The sequence below is a fragment of the Schistocerca serialis genome, chromosome 7, assembly GCF_023864345.2.
Source record: "Schistocerca serialis cubense isolate TAMUIC-IGC-003099 chromosome 7, iqSchSeri2.2, whole genome shotgun sequence".
Lineage (NCBI taxonomy): Eukaryota > Metazoa > Arthropoda > Insecta > Orthoptera > Acrididae > Schistocerca > Schistocerca serialis.
In genome coordinates, this window is record NC_064644.1 from 7,912,188 (window position 1) to 7,926,346 (window position 14,159).

The following is a 14,159-nucleotide window of genomic DNA, read 5'->3' on the forward strand; positions in this document are numbered from 1 at the left end:
TACGCATGAACGATAAAACGGAAAAAAAGGGAAGCTGATGGTTGTGTTACGCTTAGTGGAAGCATAGGCTTTCGCTCGACTTTCACTGGACCTGAGGCCTCTTTTCGCACATGGGATCAGTCTTACTATTCCACATCCGTGTCAAACGGTCCTTTATACTCGTGACGCGTTTCCGACATGTCCAGTTAGTGGTCTCGATTGTGAGCGAGGTGCCCCATCCGCTACCAGCACTTTGCGGGGTTACACGACCAACAGACGCGAGTCAGTAGTATTTGCAAAACGAAAGCGTAATGAAAGAACAGTGGAGAGAGAGAGAGAGAGAGAGAGAGAGAGAGAGAGAGAGAGAGAGAGACAGGACCTGTACAGCACTGGAGATGACTATCTACGGATCAGTAACCCAAGACCCTATTCCCCGAGAAGAAGCGGCAAGAGCTGCCGCCTTGGAAGAGCAAGGTCTACTCACAACAGCCCCGCGGAGCAGCACAAGGCGTTAAAAGCAGGCGCCAAGCCCCCAGCACCAAGCAGTTCCCGGCATGCGTCACATACCCCTCCGGCGTGGTTAGTTTACGTCCTCCACTCACTCACCATCACGTAATGCCTTTGCATTTCTGTTTTCTCCGCGGCTAATTTGTCACACTCCAATTTCACACTGAAAGTAAAGCAACGCAGCCACCAGGGCAGGCATGAGAAACAAAAAAAAGGAAACTGGCCATGCTGGTGTTTTCTTTGTGTGTTAGAGCGGGCGGGTACACAAGAGAAAAGGCAAACAAGCGGGGCATGCAGCTGCGGTACACGCGCGTCAACAGCTCGGCGACAAGAAAACAGGGCTCTGAAAACCGCGGCGGCGGCGGCGGCGGCGGCGGCGGCTGTGGTCCACAGGCTGGGGCAGCCCACGCGCCATGTTGTCTCGTCAATATTTATGCTGCCGGCCGCAAACACGAAACGCACCAAGTGGGCCACCAACTGCATTTCTCCTCCTGCATACAGCTTTCGCTGCTGACACGGCACGCGGGGGAAGGTAATCTTTAGCGAGGGGGAACAGCGACCGTTAGAAATTGAAATGGTACACGAGCTACAAGTCGCATACAACTACAAGTTTTATGCGACTTGTGGATGGTCTACCATTGTAAAATTAAGGTAATCCTTGTTTAGTCCTGGGCCGATACGTGGTCGCCCGCACGGTAAAATATGAGGGTTTACACCAAGAAGGCAATGTTCTGGACTTTGTGTAAAGCAACAAGCTGGCTACGCAGACGGAAGAGACAAGAAAAATAGAACAAGGAAGCTGGGAAAAATTTTCTGAAATGGAGCATGATCTACACCGACAACAAACTAAGGCCCACGAGATGCTGAAATAATAAAGATGAAACAAAGATGGCTCAAGTTAAGCCTATTTTAGAAAGTAAGTGACGCAGGATTCTATAATGGCGCGACAAACTGCGTAAGGGACATTACTTGCAACGTTTAAGCTTCTGATATCTACACGTTCACCTCCGTCTTTGGCCGAAATGAATCCCGTAAGTCATGACAGCGTAAAATGGTCCAAGATGTTCAAAATTCTGAAAAAAATAGCGGTAAACTTTAGGGAGAGAAGGGTTATATACGGTAAGTACAAGAGCCATTAGAGACTAATAAGAGTGGACGATCAAGAACGAAGTGCTCTGATTAAAAACGGTATAAGACAGGGATGTGCCTTTCGCTCCCTACTGTTCAATCTGTACATCGAAGAGAGAACGATGGCAATAAAAGAAAGGTTCAGGAGTGAGATAAAAATTCAGGGTGAAAGGATAAAAATCATACGATTCGCTGATGACATGGCTATCCTGAGCGAAAGAGAAGAATTACATGATCTGATGAATGGAATGAAGCGTCTAATGAGTACAGAATAAGGATTGAGAGTAAATCTAAGATAGACGAAAGTAATGATAAATAACATAAATGAGAACAGCGAGGAACGTAATATCAGGGTTGGTGAGAACTAAGTAGATGAAGTTAAGGAATTCTACTACATAAGAGCAAAATAACCAATGGCTGACGGGGCAAGGAGGACATCAAAAGCAGACTAGCACTGACAAAAACGGTATTCCTGGCCAAGAGAAGTCTATTAGTATCGAACATAGGCCTTAATTTGAGGAAGTAATTTCTGAGAATGTACGTTTGGACCACAGAATTATGTGGTAGCGAGACACGGATTGTGGGAAAACCGCAACAGAAGATAACCGGAGCGTTTGAAATGTGGTGCTATAGTCGAATGTTGAAAATTAGGTGGACTGATAAGGTAAGGAATGAGGAGGTTCTGCGCAGGATGGGAGAGGAAAGGTGTCTGTGGAGAACACTGACAAGGAGAAGGGACAGGACGATAGGACATCTGTTAAGACGTCAGGGAATGACTTCCCTGGTACTACAGGGAGCTGTAAAAGAAGACAGAGATTTGAGTACATCTAGGAAATAAGTTAGGACGTAGGTTGCAAGTGCTACTCTGAAGATGAAGAGGTTGGCAGAAGAGAGGAATTAGACGCCTGATATGCCTCGTGCGTGTACTTGCTGCTGGCTGTTATTGCGCTGCAGTCGCCCCAGGAAGGCCGCCCCCGCCGCCGCCGCCGCGCCACAACACACACACACACACACACACACACACACACACACACACACAGAAGCAGCGGACTCACCATGACGTAGTGCCGCTGGATCTCGATCTTCTCGCTCGCCAGCTTCTCGCACTCCAGCTTAAGGCTGCGGGTCATGAAACACAACGTTCAACATTACATCCAGTCTCTGCGCTGCTGGCCCGTCGTCGCTGTGGAGAAATCGGCAGAGCAAAATAGGCCTCACATACGGCGGCAGAGCGGCCAGCTTCCAACCTCCCTCGTATCGTCGCGTGCCTTTCTTCTGGAGCGCCATGGCGGACAAAGACTGCTCGTGGCGTGTGCCGTATCCTCTCGGTTGCCATTGCACATTCAACTACGTTACAAGCGAAATTTTGCCTGTACGTTCAATAGGCCGATAGAGGACAAATCCTGTGCGATGCTGAGTCCAATCATATTTTTTTACGGAGGCTGCGAAACACGAAGAACAATCTGTACATGCAGTAGCGACTGGTCAAGAATACCGCACGAATGTAGACACAAGATGACAGCACAGGTCTTTCTCGGTGGCTGCTGGAAATATTGACTGTTGTTCGTGTTTTGCTCTCACTATCAATAAATACATCTTGAACTGAATTTCACAGCAGAACAGTTTATCGCCACTTCATCCAGTACATACAGACAAAATTAGATTTGAAGCAAAATTTTGTTTCTTTATGACAACCAAAACTGTTTGCCTGTAGCGAATGAAATACACGTGAAATTCCCGATCAAGTATTTGTTTGGGTTTACACTATATACACATTATAACAATGAAATTGAATACATCTCCCGAAACGCTAGAGGAAAAGTACCTGACGATTCTCAGAGCACACGAGCATCTGATACGTACTTGTTCGTGCCCGGACGCCATTCTGCGCTGCAAAAGAAACGTGGAAGGTTACTGTTAACTTCCAATGAGTGAAGCTGTGCAAAACCCATGCGACCGTACACTCGTTAAATTTCCCATTTTTTTCTCCTTTTTCCGTTTCAATATTCCAAACTGAGCCGCACCGAATCCACACAGAATCCGGTTGGAGGACACCGGTCTGCCGCCGTAAGTGGGTGACATTGGCGGAAGTGTCTGATAATGCCCAGTTGTAGTCTTTCAGTTCTCCAGGAGCACCCACCGCCCACACAGCGAACGCCGGCTCGCTGCGCATCGGGGACGGAAATAGTCAAGGAACGAGGAAAGGGATGTTACAGTGCTCCTCTGAATGTGCCGCCAATTTGCCTTGTATAGTTGAAAATACACGCATGAAAACTCCGTGAAAGTGGCGTGTTATGTCTATTCTGACGGCAGTTTCTCAGTATTGTGCTAACAATGGGGAGAGATTAGGGAGGGCAGCCGCACATAACTAATCAGAGATGGTGTCAGGCTTCCAGAACGTGATCTGCGTCGTACGTTCCGAAGGTGAAAGTCAGTATCGAACGTGGGCAACAGCAGGGACGTGGGGAAGAAAATAGCACCGATGACTGTGTACAATTCGTGTGGGAGTTACGATGATGGTATAGAAAAAGAAATGGAGTAAGGCGTCGAACCAGTTTTTCAACCAATGACTACAAAAAAATTATTTCTGTGTTTCAGAAGCAAAGTTTGTTAAGCCTGTACATTGCTGAAAACGGACTGTCCTGCGAATGTTATTTCGTTGTCAACCTAGTTGAAAGGCTTTCAGTACCAAGGATCTGGAAGCCAGTAACAACGAGTAGATCGCAGAGGCGGTTCACAAATGACACGTGTCTAACTGCTCTCGAACGAAACTCATCACATCGATTAAGCATGTATATCCTAGAGGAGATGCCTAACTTTTATCTAAAATAACTTCTTGACACGTTAGAGAAATCTGTCATGTCTCTTCACTGAGACAGGTAACCACCAACAGCTTATGAACGAAGAGCAACTCGTGTTTGTGACTTGGTTAATCACTGAGGTACAAGCGCACACTTCTGTAAGTGGACCTATGGCTTTTTAATTGGCCCAGAATAACACACCTGCACGAAATAAAAATCAGCGACTTAATTGCTTTCTTAGGTCTAACAAGTTACGGAATAAAAATACATCGAATGTAGAGATTCTCGTGTTGTTGTTTGAATGACGTGTCAGCCGGAAGATTACGACACTGTACATCAAGAGTAGCGTAAACATCACATATTGCTTGTCCAGGTCGCTCTAGTTCCCGATGAGTGTGGAGTGATCTTCTGTGCAAGGCACCTTTCGAACGACATTCTACGTATTTTTGTTAAGTAATTCTTGTCAGACTCACAAGAGTGTTATTTCACGGAATGTATCTCGTACAGATGTGCTACTCTGGTGCAGAGAACTACTACAGTACTATCTATGAAGTCCTTGCTCACTATTCGCCTAGGTTAAAAATACCATTTATCTTTAACTAAGCAAAAGCTGTTTACGATGAAAAAGTTACGCGCTTCTACTCTTATATAATGCACTACGAAGATATTTATCAAGGTGCAACACGTATCTAAACAATAGGCGCGATGAATTTTGTTTTAGATGTTTATTTACATAATACTAAAATGTTATGGAAGCTTGTCAAGATGTCAGTCTGAGATAAATTCACGACAACTGAATTATTATTGTAATTTTTTAAATTAGAGTCTAACTGCACTGACTTAGGAAATGTCACGGAATAGGCAAGTAATATCGCGTAGGGCCTCCTCCGGTTTCTACGGAATGCGGAGAGACGCCACGGAAGCGAGTCTACAAGTCCCTGGTACTCCTCTGGAAGCAGCCGGCGCCAAATCGTTTGCAGAGCGGCAGCCAATTCTGATCCGATAGTTGGTGTAGGGCCCACGGCACGGAGCCTGTCTTCCCCGACATCCCAGATACGCTCGATGAGGTTCAAATCTGAGTTCCAGAGCGGCCGTCTCAGTCTTTGGGCCTCCGCTGCATGCTCCTGGACCCATTCCCGGGCGACGTGGCGGCGCGTTAGCATCTCGAAACACCGCAGGACAGTCAGCGTGCTGGAAGCACAAAGATGGGTGGAGATGGTCCCCGAAGCGCTCACAATACCGCGGACCATTCAAAGTCCCTTCCAGAACAACTAGGGGTCCACGAAAATTAAACCCAGACCGTAACAGACGCCCCACACCTTACTGGCAGGCGGGATCCACAGACTCGTGTGGTCCGCGCCACACGCCGTGCTTGCGACCAGCACGGTGCCGTTGACAGCACGATACGTCCCACCAAATCACGTTACGCCACTGTTCCACTGTCCATCCGCATTGACTGGTGACACACGCAAGCCGTTGTGTTCGATAACTGGGTTAACAGTGGCGCCCGTGCGCAGCGCCGGCTATTCACATTCCAAAGGATTGCCCACTGGAAGACGTGTCTAGCACGTCCTCTGTTGAACTGAACCGTGATTTGTTGCACTGTTGCCCTTCTGTCACTACTTACGATCCAACTCAGACGTCGCCGGTCACGGTCATCGAGGGCGGCTCGACGGCGGCTAATTCGCCTGTTGTGGACCGTGACATCCCCCTTCAACCAATCATCATACACCGCGGGCCCAATTCCTGAACATCTTCCGAAATCAAAATTACCCATCCGTGGGCACCGACGACCACAGCACGTTCGAACGGCGTCAGCTCACGTCGACGTGGCATGCCACACAAATCATTTGCAGGAACTCTTCTCAAAAGGTCTCCTATACAAGTTCAGCTGGCGCAGGTCGCGTGGGGTACGCCATGACATTTGCCAAGTCAGTGTGAAGTGGGTATCGCATACACTATGTTATTTATCCTATGTTTCACATCAGTTATTTACGAGCAAACTTGGCTCGTCTTATTTGTTTTGACAGATCTGAAGATATACGAATCATTTACCACTGTACAGGCAAATGCGGCAGTAGACCGTAGTGAGAACATCGCAATTACTGGAAATGTTAACTGTGTGGCGACGTTTTCTTTCCAACAAGGGAAACACCCCCTCAGAGTTAGTGGTTAGAGGGCGCAATGGACAGCCTGTCAAAAACTGGACACAGGTAACACATGAAAAATGGGAAGAAGTTGTACTGGACTGCGAAAAACAAGCAAAATACAAACAGTGAACAAACTAAGAATAACAAGTGCAATATATAGCAGGCGCAAAGACAAGTGCTTCGTAGTTACATGGTAACGGTGTTGGACACCCAAGCGGGCGACTCGTGTGCAAACCTACCTCGTCCCATATTTTTTTTCTATTTTTCGCTGTTCGCTTTACTCGAATTTGTGTCTGTGTCGTAGTGTAACGTCCGTCTGCAACAGTGAGGTGTAAGGTACGGACCTATAAAGACAGTTGATTCTACACAAGTACTATATTAGCAGCCGAAAGGGAATGGGAACCACAAAGTTTGGTGACAAGGCAACAAGTCAACCGAATCATCTACCGTAAAACACGACATTAGTGACAGTACGTGTGTCATATGATAGTAATCTCTAACCGACGCACCTATTATGTACGACCGGTAGGTGAGAGAGAGATGCCTCCTTGCCCGATATGTGTGTTCCTGTGAATGTGAATGATCTCTCCCAAGGAAATGACGCAGACATAATATTTTGTCACGTAAACTGCAACAAATGAACGCAATCGTTTCTCTGTCCTCTGTCAAAACACGTGTTTTTAAGAAGTTGCTTTCTGCTTTGGAAGTCTCGACTGTTGAATTCCTTTGTTGTAACGTAGTTCACACCTCTCTGTTGTTTTCATCTCTGCGAGATGGTACCTCGCCTGCTCTGACTATTACGTCACATTTACTTGCGACGGTAACGTGTTCCTACCACGTGATTCATATTCTATAACCAATATATAGTATGACAACTGCAAAGACTACAGAAAGAGAAGCATTTCAGTGACCAGACTGACAGTACATAATGGTGTGAGAAAAAAAATCAATTGTACGAGTGAGTTTTGAACACGGATTCGACTGCTTGGTAGTCCAAGACCGTGACCACCTATTCACGACGCCGTTGCTGTGTCACGCTGCTCCTTATTACACTTCTGTTCTCGGACCGCTCACTGGTTCTATTTTGCTTTTTTTCCTGTTTCGCTTTTTCCTTCCTGTTTTCATGCTTGATCTGTGTTCAGGTTTTGACGGGCTATCCCTTACATCTGAGGGGGGTTTGCCTTGTAAGAAGGGTGGGACAGAGGAACATCTGAAGTTGAGGGAGGGGTCACGCCTCGTCTGGCGGCTCAGAGGCGGAGGGGCGCAGCGAGCCGTGCGCCGGCGGGGCTTTGAAGGCGAGCCCTCCAGGTGGGGAGCCCTCGCACTCCAGTGAGCAGCCGCCAGCAGCCCGTGCCGAGGCATTATCAGAGGCCTACCGTGTACAAGTGGCTACACCAAAACATTTCCTTTTGGGCACTATTTCCAATTCCGGTTCTACAGCCACGTTTCGAGTAAATCGTTGTAATGCAATTGTAATTAATTACACTGCGTGCTGTAGCGCTTGTCGAGATCATCACAGGCAACATCTGGCCGTACGACTAACACAAGCCGACGCCTTCTACAGGTCGAACCAGCGTTACCTCCGAAACACCACCAGGCCAACTCAACATTGACCATATTACGATCGCTTTGTGAGAAATATGGTGTCTGCGACGAAATTTGCCAACAGCTGTGCCGGGCCTCGGATCTGAAGCTAATGCTGGATTGGTTCATCATTTCAAGTGGCGTCGGCGATACCGCTGTGTGGTGACATGTTGCTTATGATCCTCTCGACGTGTGTGACGACACGCAATGCGTGTGATTACCACAAGACGATTACTCACTCGAAAATGGCTAAAGGGTCGAAATTGCAACGACGTTCAAAAGAAAATAACCGTCGGACGGCGAGAGTGTTACGATTCGGACTGTGGAAACACTAATTCTCGGCTCCTGACAGCACTAGCGGCCGCGAAGGCGACTGCTCCATCTCAGCGCCAAGTCCTTCAAATTTAGTATCTGGGGGACGACGGCGTCCAGATGCTTAATAAACGTAAACTCGGTCGGTTGTAGGCTCTAATGTGACGTTCATTTAATTGTGCGACAAGCTAATTTCGACTAAGCGTCATTGTCAACCAAATTTTTAACATCTGTATTTGACGTATTTTTCAAATCACTCTAATTATAAGTAAAAGGTAGCCATATTCCGTCACTTTACGAAGTACTTGTACGCTCAGCAAAGTCAGAATACTATCTTAAAAGGTATCACTGTAGTGTGGATACTTTCGTAAAATGACGGAATATGGCTATGGCTCTGAGCACTATGGGACTTAACATCTGAGGTGATCAGTCCCCTAGAGCTTAGAACTACTTAAACCTAACTAACCTAAGAACATCACACGCACCCATGCCCGAGGCAGGATTCGAACCTGCGACCGTAGCGGTCCCGCGGCTCCAGAAAATATGGCTAGTTTTTAAGTATAATTGGAGTGATTTGAAAGACATATCAAATACACACGCTGCAAATGTGCTTGACCATGACCCTTAGTCGAAATTAGCTAATCGCACGATTAAACAAACATCGCATTACAGCCTACTATAGACCATGTTTCCGTTTATTCGAGAGAAGTCGTGCACGTGTGACAGTCCTCTGATACGAGCCAAAATATGTGATAATGCTGAGAACAGTTCTTTGGCTTTCACAGCAGATTATGTCTTACTGCAAGGAAACTTCCATTCTCGTTGCCCCACACGACAACGCTCAATGTCCGGATTTCAGCAGTCTCATTTCTCCACCACACCGGCTAACGATCGGCAGGCCTGCCCCTAACTGACCACTGGAGTGCGAGCGCACGCCTAATGACATTCCTGAATGCTGTAAAAAAGAAGTCATTCATTAGTGCGACCGCCAGTGTCCTGCCTGCTTCGTTTTGTGCTCGACATCCATATTTTACGGAAACAACTTTTATGTTTATCAGTGAATAAACTCATGTTTAACCACGGATTATCTGCATATTGTGTCCCGGCCTGTACCTGTTATTTCGGGCAACAATACCTCTTTTCCCGTTTCTTGTCACAGCCGTATTGCATGTAGGGTCTGATGAAAAAAATATTGCCACAAAACGAAGCAAGACATACTTACGTCGTGTCATCTTCTCACTTCTTTCTATGACAAATAGAAACGTATCAAAGTGTATTTCAAATAGACTGGAGGAAGTGGAGCTTTGATGACTGGTCGTTAGTCGTGGTTTGGTAGCTCAGCGTGTTCGGTCAGAGAGCTGGTTGGCCTCTGCAATAAAAAACTGAGTGAAAGGATCAACAACGAACTTGAACGGATGTTACGTGACGTCCGCAACGACTAAACACAAAAAAAGTTGGTAGAGCACTAGCCCGCGAAAGGCAAATGTATCGGTCCGGCACACAGTTTTTACCAGCCAGAATATCAGCGGACACTCCACTGCAGAGAGAAAATTTCATTTTGTATTTAAAATAGTTCACGCGTTATGGTAATAAGGAGTTACGATAAGAGTACTTCACTCAAACTAATAGGCACACTCTTATTTCAGTCCGAGTTACTACTCGTGACGCAATTACTACATTTAATACGACCCGAAACTAAGAATGTGGCATAGGTAGTGAAGATGACACGACGTCTGCACACTGCGAATGAGATGCCTCTATAAAGATAACCTAAAGTTCGACCAGGTGAAGTGTGAGACTGGAATGACGGGTGCGCAATACGCCAACACGAAACAGCGCCACCCTCAAAACGCACACTTCGCTTGGTCACGGTATACAGCAACAGAGTCTACCTGTCGTCGTATGACTGTTTAGCATCAAGTGCAAACACACAGTAATTCAATTGTGATCAACAAACAGAACAAAATTAGTAATTTGGTTTCACTTAGCTGCAACAGAAAAATGACAACAATGTTCATACATCAACGGGCATACACTGTCAAAAGGAAAATGCAATCAGTTAGGTTCATGAATGAGAAAATGGTATAAACATTTAAGCACAGTTTTCGTTGCAGAGCACAATAGTCGCAAATACAACAGTAGTCTGTAAAAATAGCGTAAAACATACCACGTTCACGCAATGAAATACTTAAGGGAAAGTATTTCTTTGAGATTTTATAAGTCTCAATAGAAGAGACTTCTACTCTTGATAAACAGTGGAAATTATTGCTTTTCATTGAACAGTAAGAGTGCCTTTTACAGGCTATAAAATATTACATTTCCGTAGTTCTTTGGAAAGTTTTAATTTAGAAACATTAGGAACAACTTCCTCTTTTTTCTTAATATGCTACAGATAATAACTAATGTTGCGTCAAGATATTAACCGCATTAAGAGTCTTTTCTTTATGGCTACAACTGTTCAGACACGGGAATCTAATTCCTGCGAGAAGTATAAGCGTGAGAAAGTACAGCTGGAAGAGCTTGGACTGTGCGTCTTAACGGGAGCTGCTATACTCACTTGTGGTACTGGGCCTGCAGGAAGTTGAACTCTTCCTTTATCCTGTCGCACGACTCTGCGACGGTGAACTTGAAGGGCTGCGCCGGTTGAGGCGGCCCCTGCAACAAAACAAAGCCGTCCTCAGTTTCTTCCTCAAGCTCCGCTTCGATTTTTCTAGCAAGGACAATCAAGTGGAAAAAAAAAAAAATAGTGGAGTGTGGCTCAAGTCACAGTCGTTGTCGACTGTTGCAAATACATCACTCTTTCATCTGCGGTATTTCAGAAACGAGCAAACATGTTATGACTTAGTCATCCTGATCATAGAAGTCGTTAGTTTCGATCAATTATTTGAAATGACAGAGAAATAACTCTAATATTGCCTCGTACCTGAACAAAATAATCCGAGGTAGTGCAGTGATCGACACGGCACCTTTCGTAGCACTATTATCGACGCTACAATGTATTTGATTATATTCGTCCTGTTCGTATTTTACTTCCACGACCTAGCTCGGTCACAGGTTCATCGTCATCAAACATTATCTTATCTCGTTGTCAGCATTAAATTCAGCCACCTATCAGTCTTCAGCGACATATGGTTTATGATTAAACCAAATTTGTAACACGTTTTTATATTTCCGTTTATTTTAAGTCATCATCAAGTACCGTCATAAATAACTAATTGCTATACCTCCTTAAACGGTGTGTATTACAACGTACTCATTGTCTACAATATTTTTAATTCCATCGACACAGCAGAACCGATCGAAGCCAGTTTTATCCACAAATGGTTATTGGTGCAGTGGTGACAGGTCAATTAGTAAAATACTAAAATGGATCAGTTATTGTTATGGAATCTCAGTTATTCGTGTCAGAACAACACAGAGCTGCAAGTATGACGAATCTATTTGAATAGAGGTTCAAATGGTTCAAATGGCTCTGAGCACTATGGGACTTAACATCTATGGTCATCAGTCCCCTAGAACTTAGAACTGCTTAAACCTAACTAACCTAAGGACAGCACACAACACCCAGCCATCACGAGGCAGAGAAAATCCCTGACCCCGCCGGGAATCGAACCCGGGAACCCGGGCGTGGGAAGCGAGAACGCTACCGCACGACCACGAGATGCGGGCTTTGAACAGAGGAAAACTTGGTAAGACTCAGTCGACTTTGCAATAACAAACGAGGTGATTCTCGTTTGGACGACACGAGGGGAATCTGGAAGAAAGACTGGGGACCGAAAGCCACTGCAATGGGAGGAGCTTACTTTCTGGACCCTACATTTGGTTACGTTCAAACCCCGTTCCTTTGTTCATAGCGTTCGCTCGGTCGAAAGGAAAAGTGATACGAATTGTCTGACAATGGATCTACATACACACGGCAGCGACTCCTTTGATAATAGCAAACTGTCAGTTCTGTTTGTTTTCGTGTAACTGAAAGCGGTCCGTGTAGATTTGCTAACTCGTACCATCTTATTGTGTAAGAACAGTGTCGGGTTCCTTGGTAAGAACTTACATTTCCGCGGGGCGATTTCTTCGGCGAGAGAGTTAAGTACATTGCCGGTGTGGATCACTACAGAAAACGATACAGCCGTTCTGCCCTAAGACTGACCCAACTTTTCCACAGGAACTGCTCAAGGTGTGGGACAGAAGAGCAATGACGTACATGAACGGAGCATTGAACGAATGTTTGAAGACTGCCGTGTAACCAGATGATGAACGGTGTTTACCTAAGAGGGCATTATCAGGACAAATAAAATCACCTGCCTAGTCACCGATCCATACACAGCCGGCTCTAGTCCTATCAGACGGGAGTTTTCCACGCACCCAACATCCGGTATGCTACCTCGCACTCTTATGCGCAAATCAGACTATTCCGTACCACAAGCGATCATGCCTTTCCGTGGCAATAACATATCCTGCATAACTGTTACTCTAGATTACTTTACGATGCCGTCAGACCAGCTTGTTGAGCAACTTGATACAGCACACTTGGCCGCTTGTCGTTCGTTATTGAGTAATTAATACATCAAAACCTTTCTGATGTGGCCAATGAATATAGTGGCCATCACTGCAATGGTGTCTGCGGCGTAATGCCCCCGATACTGTTGCCTCCAGTTTCTTCCGCGTTCTAGACTACAGCGCCTGAGGCTTCGTTCATAATCTGTCGTAATAACACTTAACATTACGAAAAGGTCCCGCACGGAAACTCAGTAACTTTACGTGGTATACCGTACCGTAACTGCGGTTCTTACTGCAGTACTCTCAGTTCCATGCGTTCGTGGTACTGTTAGTGGATAGTTTTCTCTTCCAGGACTCGGTGGTGAAGTATGTGAGTCGTATAGGGGCATGCAGTGACGGGCCCTCAGGGCTATGTACACTGAGGTAACAAGCGTAATGGGATAGCGCTATGCACATATACAAATGGCGGTAGTATCGCATACAAAAGGTATGAAAGGGCAGTGCAAAGCCGGAGCTCTCGTTTGTTCTCAGACGACCCATGTGAAAAGGTGTCCGACGTGATTACGGCCGCACTATGGGAAGACTTGTCAGACTTTGAACGCGGAATGGTAGTTGAGCTAGACACATGGGACATTCCGTTTCGGAATTCGTTGGGGAATTCAGTAGTCCGAGATCGACAGTACCAAGAGTGTGGCGAGTATACCAGATTTCAGACATTATCTCTCACCATAGACAACACAGTGGCCGATGGTCTTTCACTCAATGACCGAGAGCAGCGGCGTTTGCGTAGAGCTGTCAGTGCTAACAAACTGCGTCATTTAACAGTAGACAGTGTGACGTAATCGTACGTATCTGCCAAGACAGTGCGGCGAAATGTGGTGTCTTGGAAGCTAGATTAAGGGAAGGGGAGGCAAACCTACGTTTCTAGCATTTGTAGACTTAGAGAACGCTTTTGGCAATGTTGACTGGAATACTCTCTTTCAGATTCTGAAGGTGGCACGGGCAAAATACAGGTAACGAAAGGCTACTTACAATTTGTACAGAAACCAGATGGCATTTATAAGAGTCGAGGGGCATGTAAGGGAAGCAGTGGTTGGGAAGGGAGTGAGACAGGGTTGTAGCCTCTCCCCGATGTTATTCAATCTGTATATTGAGCAAGCAGTGAAGGAAACAAAAGAAAAATTCGGAGTAGGTATTAAAA

The 14,159-nt window shown here is 45.9% G+C and overlaps 1 protein-coding gene across 5 annotated transcripts in view; it reads right to left on the minus strand.

Moving 5' to 3' along the window:
• The window catches only part of LOC126413321 (transducin-like enhancer protein 4), a 465,877-nt gene that overhangs the window by 350,927 nt on the left and 100,791 nt on the right, over window positions 1-14,159 (minus strand). For 4 of the 5 annotated variants that reach the window (XM_050083225.1, XM_050083224.1, XM_050083223.1 and 1 more), the window contains exons 2-3: window positions 11,019-11,116; window positions 2,670-2,733 (exon numbers count right to left, since the gene is read on the minus strand). In XM_050083225.1, coding sequence (XP_049939182.1) covers window positions 2,670-2,733; window positions 11,019-11,116 — 162 coding nt within the window. The remainder of the gene's footprint in view (window positions 1-2,669; window positions 2,734-11,018; window positions 11,117-14,159) is intronic. The other variant, XM_050083226.1, reaches the window with a different exon arrangement.